Source organism: Crocuta crocuta, unplaced genomic scaffold, assembly GCF_008692635.1.
Source record: "Crocuta crocuta isolate KB4526 unplaced genomic scaffold, BGI_CrCroc_1.0 scaffold134, whole genome shotgun sequence".
NCBI lineage: Eukaryota > Metazoa > Chordata > Mammalia > Carnivora > Hyaenidae > Crocuta > Crocuta crocuta.
The window spans coordinates 2,884,015-2,899,070 of NW_027530183.1; the positions used below are offsets into that span (position 1 = coordinate 2,884,015).

The following is a 15,056-nucleotide window of genomic DNA, read 5'->3' on the forward strand; positions in this document are numbered from 1 at the left end:
ACTCAGGCCTTGAGTATTTTCTGGCCCCAGAGTTGCAAGCTTTATTATAAATCTCACCATTTGAGGTCTGTAGATTATGTAGAGAGAGAAAGAAAGAGAACTTCTGAAGAGGCTAAAAATTGTCCAAATAGCCCAATCCTGAAAGGGCCCCTCAAAGATTTCTTAGATGTGAGTTTGGGATACATAATCTCAAAAGAATGTTGAGTTGGTAAAAATGCAGTATTGTTTTATGTCAGCATTCCCAAGTTATTGACATATATCTTCGTATTTTGATAACTTACAACTTTGCCTGTCTTTCTGCCTCCGTTAAAATGTGAGGCATTGTCTTAATTGTTTTCGAATCCTCATCACATAGTAGGTGCTCAGCAAATATTTGTTGTATTTGGTGACTACGAGAAGATTGCTGTTCACTTCAGTATTTTGGTAAATGACGTGACCAAACCATTTTCCAACAATTTTACATTGCACGTAAATTCTTCGGATAACTCTAGATTATTGTATCTAGTCAATACATGAGATGATCCATTTGCCTTTTGTGGCTACATTTGGCAGTTAATCTAGATTTTTTTCCCTTTATACTAGGAAAAATGTTAATAAAATATAGCTTTGTCTGGAAACCTTCCCAATGGGTCTGCAAATCAGAAATAACCACATACCGTTCTCTCTTCATCAACACTATTTCTAGACGACAAAAGCATTTCTTCCAGAGATGATGAAGAATAATCACGGTCATATTGTCACTGTGGCTTCAGCAGCTGGGCATACCGGGGTCCCCTTCTTACTGGCCTATTGGTAAGTGGGCGTGTGTTTCCTTAGTTTGTTCCTATGCTTAACTTGTGTGTGATTTCTTACCCTAATGAAAACCACCGTTAATAATGATAAAGTTGAAGTAGCTGAAATAGTCAGCTGCACAGTCTCTTGTACCATAGCTTTATTGATCATTAATCCCCTCCAGGCTGACCATTCTAGAGGCGGCTGCAGGGAAGTCATCCAATTAGAAGACAGCTCTTAAAGCAGTTCTCCTCCCTTGTAGGAGCAAGAAATTCTAAAACAAGAGTAATCTTTCTGTACCATGAATAAAAGTTAATAATTTTAAATAAAGTAATTTTGTGGAAGTAAAACAGCATAAAGAGAAAGTATAATCCGGATTCTAAATATTGAAAGCATCCAAACAGTGGAATTGTTGTAAAAAATATATATATAACAGCTATCCATTTAAAACTCCCTGCCACTGTAATAACTGTAGAACTTAACTGTCGCAAGCAGGGCACAGTAATGGTGTGCTCCACTGTATACTGTAAAGACAATTCTTTACAGTATAGTGAGGCAACTGTAGCCAACAGGAACCTACTGGTTGCACATACCTCAACAATGCTTGGTCAATTTCTGTTTTTGCAAACAATAACTTAAAATGTTGAATTATTGTACAAATAAATACACATACACATAGTGCTCAAATTTGTTTTCTACCCTTCTGCTCTTTTGGAATTGAGTATCTAAATTCTAGAAACAACAGATATAGCTGTATGCATATAAATATATAAACATAGGCATGGGTGGGTATCTTGTTTTTATATAATATATACATGTGTATACATAAGTATGTATACACATGTATATGAAAGATACATATCTTGCGTTTAAAAGTTTGCGAGGATACATACCAAGCCAGTTTACTCTAACCACACCTAGAGAGTGGTTATGCTTTGGTAATGACAAGGAATTTTATTTTCTTCATTTATGTTTTTCTCCCTTCCCTTCCTTTTCCTTTTCCTTTCCTTTCTTTTTTTCCCCCTTCATAGTTTATTGTCAAGTTGGTTTTCATATAACACCCAGTGCTTATCCCAAGTGCCCTCCTCCATGTCCATCACCCGCCTTCCACTCTCCCCCACACCTATCAGCCCTCAGTTTGTTCTCAGCATTCAAGAGTCTCTCATGGTTTGCCTCCCTCCCTCTCCCAACTTTTTTTTCCCCTTCTCCTCCACCATGGTCCTCCATTAAGTTTTTCCTAACTCACCTATACATGAAAACATATGTTATCTGTCCTTTGCCTGACTTATTTCTCTCAGCTTAACACCCTCGAGTTCCATCCATATTACTACAAATGGCCAGATTTCATTCTTATTGCCATGTACTATTCCATTGTATAGATAAACCACATCTTCTTGATCCATTCGTCCTTTGATGAACATTTAGGCTTTTCCATGATTTGGCTATTGTTGAGAGTGCTTCTATGAACATTGGGGTACATGTGCCCCGATGCATCAGCACTCTTGTATTCCTTGGCTAAAATGAACAAATCAAGAGATGCTGGTGAGGATGTGGAGAAATGGGCACCCTCCTACACTGTTGGTGGGAATGTAAACTGGTGCAGCCCCTCTGAAAAACAGTGTGAAGGTTTCCCAAAAAATTAACAATAGAACTCCCCTATGACCCAGCAATAACACTGCTAGGAATTTATCCTCCCCTTTCTTAACATATATTTGTTTTCTAATAGTTTTTAAAACGGGATGCCTGGGTGGCTCAGTTGGTTGAACATCTGACTCTTGGTTTCGGCTCAGTCGAGATATCACGTTTCATGAGTTCAAGCCTTACATTGGACTCTGCACTGGCAGTTCAAAGCCGGCTTCAGATTCTCTCTCTCTCTCTCTCTCTCTCTGTCTCTCTCTCTCTGTGCCCCTTCCCTGCTCATTCTCTCTGTCTTTCTTGAAATGAATAAATAACTTAAAAAGATTTTTTTAATAAATGTTTTTATTTATTTTTGAGAGAGAGAGAGAGAGACAGCGTGAGCAGGGAAGGGTAAGAGAGAGAAGGAGACACAGAATCTGAAGACAGGCTCCAGGCTCTGAGCTAGCTGTCAGCATAGAGCCGAACATGGGGCTCGAACCCACGAACCATGAGATCATGACCTGAGCCGAAGTCAGACGCTCAACCGACTGAGCCACCCAGGTGCCCCTAAAAAGATTTTTTTTTGAATGAACATAGACTTGTATTGAGTTTTGGGGGTTTTGAGGGGGATTTTTGTTTGTTTTTTAAGACAAAATAGCTGTTGAAGCAATTACAGAACAGATGTGTGATCCAGATTGTGTATTGTCTCTTTCAAAGCCAGTTTAGGTTAGATGATTGTCCCCTGGCCATCAAAGGCTCACATCATCATTATTTCACTTGATGAAAGATAGCTGCAGGTGTTGGTGCTCAGTGGCTACACGAAATTCTACTTCTCTGCCAGATTCTTAGTCACCAGGCATTGAGATAACTCAAGAGAATCAGAATCCAGTAGGGCTTGAACGCTGTCATGCTTCCTCCTCTTTACCATGGTGAGTACTGTAACTCTTGATTCTAATTTGATTCTACTCCAATGAGTGTTTAGCTGTGAAAACCAGGAGAAAACATGTTTTATCTGAGAAACTATGAATAGTGCTTTCAGTAGAAGTAAAAGTTCTCATCACCTGTTGTCAAAGCAGGAACAACACACACAGTTGCGCAGATTGCACACTACACAATTCAAGAGGGCACTGCGTATTCGGGTCCATTTAAACTTAAAAGACCTTCCAGGAGATGGCAGTAAAGCAGCTCGAGAAGAGGAGTAGGTTTTTCTGATTCACACAAAGGCCCCCTTGGGCTGGAAGACAGGGTTGCAACCACACAAGTGGTTTGTACGCTGCAAGCTCTGGTATAGATGTGCTGTTGGCGTGCCTTGCGGGACATTTTGGACCCTCAGCCGCAAACAGCTGAGCTTCCTCAGTCTGTGATCCTTAGTGCCCATAATGGTCTTCAGTTCAGTTGACTCTTGTTTTTGCTCAGGATCTGATCAATGGTAGAGTTTTCCACAGAAACACACTGAAGACTCCTGGCAGAAAACAGTGTTTATTGGTGGTTATTAACAATTGGCCAATTCAACTGAGATACTGCTTTTTAAAACATAAACTTCTTTTATTGAAGTATAAACATAAATTTATAAAAATGCAGAAATCATAAATGGACAGCTCAGTGAGTTACTGTAAAATGGACACTCCTATTTAACCACATGCAGGTCAAAATATAGGACAAGGCCTTAAAAGCACCTTCTAGAACTCTTCCCAAGCACCAGTGTCTCCTTCTCAATGGTAACCCGTCCATTGACTTGTATTACCACAGATTAATTTTGGCAGTTTTTGATCTTCATATACGTGAAATCACACTATGTTTGTGAACTTTATCCTTGTTGTTGGTAGCTACAGCTTAATCATTTCCATACCTGCACAGTATTGCATCATGACCAGGCAATAATGTATTTATCCATACTACTGTTTACATTTGGGTTGTTTGCAGGATGGGATGATGAATCTTGATTCAATCACTTACTGACTTTATGTCACCTTTGGCAAGCTACTCAACTTCTCTTATGCTTCATTTTGTTCTCCCATAAGATGGGCTAACAACAGCTTTCCCGTCTGCGCTCGCGAAGAAGCAGGGCTTTCGGAGAGATATCCCACCTCTAACTGTGGGGCTTTCCGTGGATTGGTGGCCTCGGTCTGGCACTGGACAGTGGAAGTTCCCTCCGGGTTAGGTGGTACCCCAGGGACGCGGTCGGCATCAGGAGGAACCAGTTCCCTGCCCTGAAGTGCCTTGGCTTGTGGGATTGCAAAGTTGGGTGGCATCATTAACAACGCACGGAGTGAGCGTGAGGCACAGGAGACGGCCCGCCTCCTCTGCGCCTGTGGCACAGGCTACTTCAAGGAACAAACTTAAAGTGCACATGGTGGAGAGTTCAAAACATCACTACGAGTAGAGAAATAAAATAAAACCAAAGTCACAAGAGAGACCAAGGGACACCCTTCAAAAGAAGACTTCCTGAACGGCCAGGCCCTGGACAGTGTATGAGCCTCCTTTAATATTAATATAGCAGCACTCACAGGGGCAGAACACATCACAAGCTTTTAAAACTAACGAGAAAGAAAGCTAGCCAAAATGACGAAACGGAAGAACTCTCCTCTAAAGAAATTCGAGGGAGAAATAACAGCTAGAGAACTGCTCAAAACCGATCTAAGCAACATAACTGAACAAGAATTTAGAATAATACTCATAAAATTACTCATTGGGCTTCAAAAGGGCTTGGATGACATCCGAGCCATTATTGTTGCAAATACTGATGAACTAAAAAATGCAACACAAAATAAAATGGAGGCGTTGGCTACTGCACGGATTGAAAAGGCAGAAAAAATACGTGAATTAGAAGACACAATTGTAGAGAAAGAGGAAGCCGAGAAAAAGAGAGAGAAATTGGTCCAGGAACATGAAAGGAGAGTTCAAAAGCTGAACAATCAAACGGAAGAGTATCCATATCATAGGAATTCCAGAAGAAGAGAGAGAGAAAGGAGCAGAAGGTGTACTTGAACAAATAATACCTGAGAACTTCCCCAACCTGGGAAAAGAAACAGATATTGAAATCCAAGAGGCACAGAGAACTCCCCACAAACGTAAACTGAATCGATCTGCACGACATATAGTGAAACTGGCAAAATACAAGGACAAAGAGAGAATTCTGAAAGCAGTTAGGNAAGATGGGCTAACAACAGCAACTAAACTAAATCATCAAGATGCCATAAAGCTTAAGTTGTATAATATAATGAATGCACTTAGCATAGAATCTGGAATCCTATAAGTGTTCGATAACAGGTGTTACATTCCAACTCTATTTTCCTATAACCACACATAAATAGTAAAGTCCCACCTCTCTTTTTAGCTTCCAGAATGTTTTGCCTCAGTGGAACTAATCATATACACTCTGGCTCCCAAGTGTTACAGTGAAATGAGAGGCATCTTTTCCTGGTTCTTTTCCCTGTAATCCAGCCTATAGCTGTCACTGTCCTGAATGGCTACCTCCACAGCAAAAGAAATTACTATAGCCCTAATCACCTATATTGGGGGAAAAAGTTTGAATTTCGTTTGGAGTTACGGTTCAACAGTTTTTTTCTTTTTAACATTTATTTATTTTTAAGAGACAGGTGGGGCCCTGGGTGGCTCAGTTGGTTAATGTCCAACTTTGGTTCAGGTCATGACCTCACGGTTCGTGGGTTCCAGCCCCGCATCGGGCTCTGTGCTGACAGCTCAGAGCCTGGAGCCTGCTTCAGATTCTATGTCTCCCTCTCTCTCTGACCCTCTGCTGCTCATGCTGTCTCCTCTCAGAAATAAATAAAACATTAAAAAAATATATTTTTGAGAGACAGAGAGAGACAGATCATGAGCAGAGGAGGGGTATAGAGAGAGGGACACACAGAATTGGAAGCAGGCTCCAGCCTCTGAGCTGTCAGAACAAAGCCCAACACGGGGCTTGAACCCATGAGCTGTGAGATCATGACCTGAGCCAAAGTCGGACTTTCAACCGACTGAGCCACCCAGGCTCCCCCTACTTAATCTTTTTAATGTATGGTTGAAGTGTGGTGTGCTAATATTTTGTTGAGGACTTCTGCATGTATGTTCCTTACTTGTTTGTTAAATCTGCCATATGCCAATCCGGAGTGGACTGCCTCTTCCTTTGCTTTCTCTCTGCCCTCTGTGTGCAGGGAGTGTGGAGACAGTTTCAGATTGTGCCCAAGGGGCTCCCGAGATTGCAAACCAACAATCCCCACGGTGCTTCAGTTTCCTTTTCGGTAAATGGGGATCATAGGAATACGTATTTCAAAGAGTTGTTGTGAGGATTAAATGCAGCAGTACATTGGAATAACTCAGGACAGTGCCTGACATGTAGTGATCAGTTTTACATATGATTATTTTTGTGCTGTTTTCCAAGTTAAGATTTACATTTTTTATGAGTGAATCTAGCAATCTTGTCTTTTAAGCCTTCGGTATATGTCTAAGGTTTAAAAAAAAAAAAGTTGAAAGAGAACCTTCCACAGCTTTATATTTTCCAAAACACAGGTTAATTGGCAAGAATTTACAGCTACTTTGTATAATTGCTAATAAATACAGACTTAAAGAAAAATAATCTAGTAATTGATGGCACTGAATTTCACATTTAAAAATGGTTAAAATGGCAAATTTTATGTTAGGTATATATTCACACAATTTTATAACAAGATTTTTTTAACGTTTATTCATTTTTTTGAGACAGAGAGAGATAGACAGTGAGCAGGGGATGGGCAGAGAGATGGGGAGACACAGAATCTGAAGCAGGCTTCAGACTCTGAACTAGCTGTCAGCACGGAGCCCAATGCGGAGCTTGAACCCACGAACCCTGAGATCATGACCTGAGCCAAAGTCGGACACTTAACTGACTGAACCACTCAGGCACCCCTTTTTTCACAATTTTTAAAAGTCAGTAATATTCCAAAAACCACTGAATTATATACTTCAAGTGGGAGAATTATATGATACATGAAATTATTTCTCAATAAAGCTGGTTTTAAAAAAAACTAACTGGAAAAGTATTGTCTGCTTATATTATTATTAATTTGCTTTCTCTTGGCAAATGTAGGAGCTGTGACAATAAGAATTGCTTTGCATTTTGATTCATTCATTTGACAAATATTTTTTGAGCAACTATTATAAGCCAAGCACTGTGCTAGGCCCTGGAGATTCATTGGAAACCAAAATAGTCACAGAGCTTATAGTACAAGTTTGAGGGACAGATGTTTAAAAAAAATTCACCCAAATGAGTATTTAATCACAAATCTTAAAGAGGCTGTCATGAAAAACTGAAGATTATTACATAATGGAAATAATTTAGACTAAAGGTCAGGAAAGGCCTCTTTGAGGAAATGAAGCGGAGGCTGGAAGGGAAAATGGAACTCGTCCAGGAGAATTCAAGACCTTTTAACCCACTCAGTTCTCACTCCAATAAGTGTTCTGTGTCAATGCTTCTTAGACTTCAATGCCTTTAAATTTACCTGAGGATCTATAATGCACATTCTGATTTGTCTGGGCTGGACACTGAGACTCAGCTGACGGCCATGGGGCTCAGCAGAGTGTCACACTTAACTAGAGAAAACAGACATCTGAATTCAATAGATAACTTGGCTTTCTCGAATTGTCTTCTGGCCTCTCTCTGTTTATTTCCAGTTCAAGCAAGTTTGCTGCTGTTGGATTTCATAGAGCTTTGACTGAAGAACTGGCTGCCTTAGAAAGAACTGGAATCAAAACAACATGTCTGTGCCCTAATTTCATAAACACTGGCTTCATCAAAAACGCAAGTACCAGGTAAGTTGAGACAGAAACGAAGACAAAAGGACTGGTGATTGCTATGAATATCAGCCATTCCGTGGGTTTTCTTAACTATTTTAATCCCTAAAACACCTGATATTCAATTCCCTTAGCTCATCTCAATTTCAGCTCCTGTAGATTGTGAGATGGCAGGTGGCGAGGCAAAGAGAGGGAGAGAATGTATGTAAACATAAATATAAGGAACTCCGGTGAACGTGCTAATCCTCCTTTTTTTCTTTTCCTGAGCAATGGATTTCTGATTTAAGTATACGTACCTTTTCCCAGGGGTGCTTGGGAACCACATAGAGGTCCCACTCCCAGAGATGCTGATTGCTGGGGTTTGGCTGGGAGAGGGTAGTGGTGGGGAAGGGGCCTTGAAACTCTGTTGAACAAGCATCATAGGTAATCCAGAGATTATCCTCCATAGTGAGCACTAGTCTTTACTTCGTTGAAAAATAATACTATGTGGTGCACCTGGATGGCTCGGTATCCGACTTCAGCTTAGGTCATGATCTCATGGTTTGTGAGTTGAAACCCCACATCGGGCTCTCTGCTGTCAGCTCAGAGACCCCTTTGTTCGGATCCTTTACCTCTCTGTCTGCTCTTCCCCTGTGTGCATTCTCTCTCTCTCTCTCTCTCAAAAATAAATAAATATTTTTTAAAAACTTATAAAACTATAAAGGATCAGCTCAGAGGTTAATTGTTTTTTAAGTTTATTTATTTATCTTGAGAGAGACAGTGACAGCATGAGTAAGGATGGGCAGAGAGTGTGAGAGAGAATCCCAAGCAGGCTCGGAGCTACCAGCATAGAGCCTGATGTGAGGCTCAAACCCATGAGGCCATGAGATCATGACTTGGGCCGAAACCAAGAGTCGGATGCTTAACCAATTGAGCCACCCAGGTGTTCCTGAAGTTCATTTTTAATGTTTCCCCTCTTTGGGAATAGTTTTAATAACCTTTGTAAACATGATGCATAATTTAAAAACCAGCATACAGGGGCGCCTGGGTGGCTTAGTCAGTTAAGCGTCCGACTTTCACTTAGGTCGTGATCTCGCGGTTCGTGGGTTCGAGCCCCGCGTCGGGCTCTGTGCTGACTGCCAGCTCGGAGCCTGGAGCCTGTTTCGGAGTCTGTGACTCCCTCTCTCTCTGACCCTCCCCTGCTCACGCTGTCTCTCTCTCTCTCTCTCTCTCTCTCTCCTAGAAATAAATAAAACATTAAAACAAATTTTTAAAAACCAGCATACAGAAAAATATGAATAAGAAAGTTTCTTTTTAAATTTCCTTGAAACCTTCTATCCACTGCAAACTACTCTTAATGTTTTGATGAACATCCTTCTGGACATCTCTCTATGTACAGCTTAAATGTCTAAATTTTATGTAACTGGCATATATTACACATGGGGTTCTGAAAACTGTAAGTAAACTACTTACTTCCCTCAGCATTATGTCATGGACATCATTTCATGTCACTAATAACAGAGCTTTATCATAAATTGTGTTGGTTACTTAGTCTGAAGAGTAGTATCTATTAGTGATTTTAATGAACATCCTAGTGATGATGTTTTGGGGTGATGGGGTTTCATGGGGTCCAGAGTCGACCACCAAGAAAGAATTCTTGAAGACATCTTTGGTGCAAAGATGGTGACTTTATTAAGCATGGGGACAGGACCTATGAGCAGGAATGGCTGCATGGGGTCATGACAGGCAACTCATTATAACCCTCAGGTTGGGAGGGGGTCAAGGATAGAGTAACTCTCTAAGGAATTTTGGAAGCAAGGTTTCCAGGACCTTGAGGGGCTAGCTGTTTCTAGGGAAACACCACTTACTACCATTTAATAAAACCCCAGTCATGAGACCTTCCGATGTATATCAGGGGGCCATAAGCTTGGAGGATGATTACCAAAATATATCTTGGGGCAGTTGAGATAAAGGAAGTAGACTTACAGGATCCTTGAGGTTGAGACAGTGTTAAGCCAAGGTTCTCTTTTGCCCCTAGCAAACTGTCATCATACAGGCAGCTGAGCCCCTATAGAGGGAGGTCACTCTGCTGGTTTGAATGACTTGTCAGTGGGTTGCAGGCAGTAAAGGAATTTAGTCTTTCATTTGCCTTAGTTTCCCACGTCACCATGGCAAGCACTTTTCTCTGTTCTTAGGTAGCCAGGAGTTTCTGAGGAATATCACACATATTCCACTTGGGGAGTGGGGAGGGTGCCAGCCTGTATTTTGCCCTCAGCTTGCCCCAAGCTCCCTCATCACCAGTGCACACATATTTTCACATTTTGGTAGTATCTCCTTCAGGTAGATTTTAGAAGAGGGATTACTGGGTCAAAGGGTATACACATTTTAAATATTCATACGTGCTGCACCAAACCTCCCCGGAAGTGTTGTGCCAATCTGCACCTGTGCCCACGGCGCAGGAAGAGTGCCACCACTTTTCTACTTCCTTACCAGCTTGCCTTCTGGTGACGTTCTGCCCTTTCCATACAGGAAGGATCATCTTGGTTTCCTGATGACCTAGTAGCTAAATTAAAGTGTTTTGTTATGTTTTTTGGCAGTCAGGTTTCTTTTCTTTTTTTCTTTTTTTTAAGTTTATTTATTTATTTTGAGAGAGACAGACACAGCGTAAGCAGGGGAGGGGAGTGGGAGTGGGAGAGAGAGAATCCCAAGCAGGCTCCACACTGTCAGCACAGAGCCCGTGAACTGTGAGATCATGACCTGAGCCAAAACCAAGATTCAGATACTTAACCAACTGAGCCACCCAGGTGCCCCTTTTTAAAATTTTTTAAATGTTTATTTTTTGGTAGTTTGACTTCTTTTATTTTTTTAATTTTTAAGATATTTATTTACTTTGAGGGAGAGAGAGACTGTGCAAGTGAGAGAGGGGCAGAAGTGGGGAGATAGAATCCCAAGCAGGTTCCGTGCTATCAGCACAAAGCCTGACACAGGGCTCCATCCCCCCAAGCCATGAGATAATGATCTGAGCCGAAATCTAGAGCCAAATACCCAGCCGACTGAGCCATTCAGGCAACCCAGTAGTTTGGCTCCTTTTGTGAATTGCCTATTTCATGACCTCTGCTCATCTTTTCTGTTGAGCTATAGAGTTTTAAAATTAATATCTATGAATTCATTGTACATTCAAGATACTATCTTCTATGTCATACACATTGCATATATTTTTCTCTAGTTTGCTATTTGCCTTTAAACTTCTTTTTATTTAGTTTTACATTAAAACTTCTCAGTTTATTTTCCATCATGGCCTAGAGGTTTGGTGAGTTGTTTATAAAGGTCTTTTTCAGCCCAAACTTATAATAATACCCACCTATATTTTTTCCTCTAGTACTTTTATGGTAAGATTTTCACATTTGGAGCCTTGCTCTACACAAATTTACTTTAAGAAATAAGGTCATGGTAGGGGGTGCCTGGGTGGCTCAGTAGGTTGAGCCTCTGACTCTTGATTTCAGCTCAGGGCATGATCCTAGGGTCATGGGATCGAGCCCCGTGTCCCTGCTTGGGATTCTCTCTCTCTCTCTCTCTCTGCCTGTCTCCCCTGCTTGCACACTCTTCTCTCTCTTTCTAAAATTAAAAAAAGACACTTTTTAGCTTGTTTTTTCCAAATAGTTAATGAATAATTTTGCATTATTTCTTAAATAATACATCATTTCCTTCACTGCTGTGAAATGTCATCTTTATGATAAATCTGCATACTTACTGGAATCTATCGTGCTGATAAGATTCAATTTTTATTTATTTTCAAATGCTTACTTTTTAGAGAGATAGAGTGCAAGTGGGGGAAGGGCAGAGAGAGAGGGAGACACAGAATCTGAATCAGCCTCCAGGCTCTGAGCTGTTAGCACAGAGCCTAATGCGGGGCTTGAACTCACAAACCATGAGATCAGGACCTGAGCTGAAGTCATATGCTTAACCGACTGAGCCACCGTGGTGCCCCTAAGATTCAGTTTTTAAATTTCATTCTGCCTTCTCATATTTTCTCCCTCTTTCCCCCAATTCATCTGGCTTTGGTAAAAATATATTTTAAATTAATGAAGAATATTTATTGTGGCACTTTGGGAAAATATCAGGTTCTATTTAAATATACCTTAACTGAAATATGTCTACCCACAGGTAGACAGAGTAGAAATCCAACATCCAAGAAGAAATTTGGTAGCTATGCAAAGATCTAATGGCCTACAAAGAATCTGTCAAATTGTCCTAAAGGTCTATTTTTAAGATACAATTTTATTGGAAAGCAAAAGCATATTTATTTCAGAAGACCTAGTGTTTAAACACATCTGCATTAATCAAATAAACCCTAATTGGACTCTGAAAAGAAAACAAAAGACGAATTATTTCAGGGTCCTCAGGAGTAGAGCTGATAGGAGAAGTAGAAAGAATATAAAACTTAATTAAACTGTCAAACAAGTACCGTATGATCTCACTTATGTGTGGAATCTAAAAAAGCCGGACTCATAAAAACACAGTAAAATGGTGGGTACTAGGGTCAGTGGGTGGGGAAACTGGGGAGATTATTGTTTTAGGATATAAATTTGTAATCAATAAATAACTCCTGGAGTTCTAATGTGCAGCATAGTGATTGTAGACAGCAATACTGTATTATAAACATCAAGGTGTCTAAGAGGCTAGATCTTAATTGTTCCCATCACACACACAAAAAATAATCATGTGATATGACAGAGGTATTAGCTAATTCCAGAGTGGTAAACATACTGCAATATCTAATAGTATCAAATCAATACATTTTACACCTTAAACTTACATTTGATATGTGATGTGTCAATCGTGACTCAATAGAACAAAGTTTTTAAAAAGAAATTCATTAAAATTAAAAGGGAATGTCAAAGGAAGAAGTGAATACCATCCTCAAGGATAAGATTTGCCAGGGGCGCCTGGGTGGCTTAGTCGGTTAAGCTCCGCCTTTCGCTTAGGTCATGATCTCGCGGTTCGTGGGTTCGAGCCCCGCGTCGGGCTCCGTGCTGACTGCCGGCTCAGAGCCTGGAGCCTGTTTCAGTCTGTGACTCCCTCTCTCTCTGACCCTCCCCTGCTCATGCTGTCTCTCTCTCTCTCCTAGAAATAAATAAAACAAAAAAAAAAGGGTAAGATTTACCAGTTTCCTCCATTGTTTCATTATTTTCAGGAGGAAAACTCTCATTGGACCCTAATACAATATTTTGAGTCAGTTTTTTCACCCAGACTGTCTTTCAGCAGTTAAAAACAGGTACCATATTTTTAAAACTTTATAGCTGGATTTTTTTTTTAACCTTGGCCCCAGGACAAGGCTACACAAACCAACTTTCCTTGTGGGCAAGAGTGCCCTCTATGGCAAAGCTCTTCTAGTGACAATTAAAAAAAAAATAATTGAAGAAAATAAATAATAAAAAATAATTGGGAAGCTTGCTGGGGGCGGCGGGGGTTGGAAAAATAGAAGTTGGCAGGAGTCTAGGCCAATCACAGGAATGTAACCTGGTTTAGCAAAGGACTGGGTCTTGGTCCCTGCCGCATGAACCCCTTTGAAGATTACCTGACACTAGATTGGACGCCAACAGTGAAGTTGGTTTTAATCCAGAAACTTAGTTCTTCTAATTAGAAGACAGCAGGATCTTACTCTGTTTTGTGGACACTAAATAAAATGTGTAATTTTCTTAAAACTCATGACAATACTTTGGTTAGAGTGATTAATTTCCCTATAAGTAACAGAACTGAGCCTCAGGCCAAACCTTTTCCTTTTTTACACAGATGAGGGCCTTTCTGAAAGAAGGAAACTAAACAAAACTCTATATGATTGATTCCAAAGAATTTGTGTCATATTAATGTTGGAATTTACATTCTTTTTTAAAGACATCAGAGATATCATTTATTGATTCTTATATCTGCACATCTAACACATGGCAGAGAAACTGGTTTGCTGTAACAGTTATAATTCATCATAATCGAAGTTAATTGAAATTAAGTGTAATCAGGTGTTCTGAGTAATTTTTTTGACAGCTGAGAGTTATTTGCATCAAATAAACTTGGATATTAAGAAATTGTTTTATTAAAAACATTTTTTGAAAGCCTACTAAAGAGCAAGTACCCCGCTAGATGTAGATAGTTTATATAAACTATCTCTAATCTCTAATCTAGGAGGACTAGATTTGGCCCCAGGACATAGTGTGCCTATCTTTGCTCTAATCCTTATCAGCAAGATAAGTCTTAAAATGCCCATTTTATGAACAAAGAAACTGAAAGTTGGAGAAGTTAAGAAAATTGCTCAAGGTCACGCAGCCTGAAAGTGGCAGACTGGAATTCCTGCTAGCTCCCCAAGCCCAAATTCGCTGCTATTCCTAGCTTTATTTCTTTACATACATTTTTATTAATTTTTTTCAATGTCTATTTATTTATTTTGAGAGAGAGAGAGAGCATGAGCCAGGGAGGGGCAGAGAGGAAGGGAAACAGAGAATCTGAAGGAAGCTCCAGCACAGAGCCAGACATGGGGCTTGAGTTCACAAACCATGAGATGATGTCCTCAGCCGAAGTCAGATGCTTAACTGAGCCACCCAGGTGTCCCACTTTACATAAACTTTTAATTGAGGATTTTGTCCTGAGAAACATACTTAAAATGTGTATTAAATATTTCATTGGAGATATCTTTATTGCTTTTCTGATAGTGTATAATGATTATAAACAAAATTTAAATAATGTAAAGCCCTTTCAAAGATCCTACTCTACCAGAGTTGAACACTTTATTAAAAGAATAGATTTCCAGTTATAACTTTTCAGTATAAAAACGTACACTTCAAGATTTAATGCATTTCTTTTTCCTGTATGTGGAAGCATACTATTCTGTAAGCTATCTTTTTGACTTAATAAGCTATTATCAG

General features: G+C 40.0%; 1 protein-coding gene across 2 annotated transcripts in view; it reads left to right on the forward strand.

The window, feature by feature from the left end:
- HSD17B11 (hydroxysteroid 17-beta dehydrogenase 11) overlaps nt 1-15,056 on the forward strand; it is a 38,238-nt gene that overhangs the window by 11,925 nt on the left and 11,257 nt on the right. For both annotated transcript variants that reach the window (XM_077765136.1, XM_077765135.1), the window contains exons 4-5: nt 686-792; nt 8,041-8,178. In XM_077765136.1, coding sequence (XP_077621262.1) covers nt 686-792; nt 8,041-8,178 — 245 coding nt within the window. The remainder of the gene's footprint in view (nt 1-685; nt 793-8,040; nt 8,179-15,056) is intronic.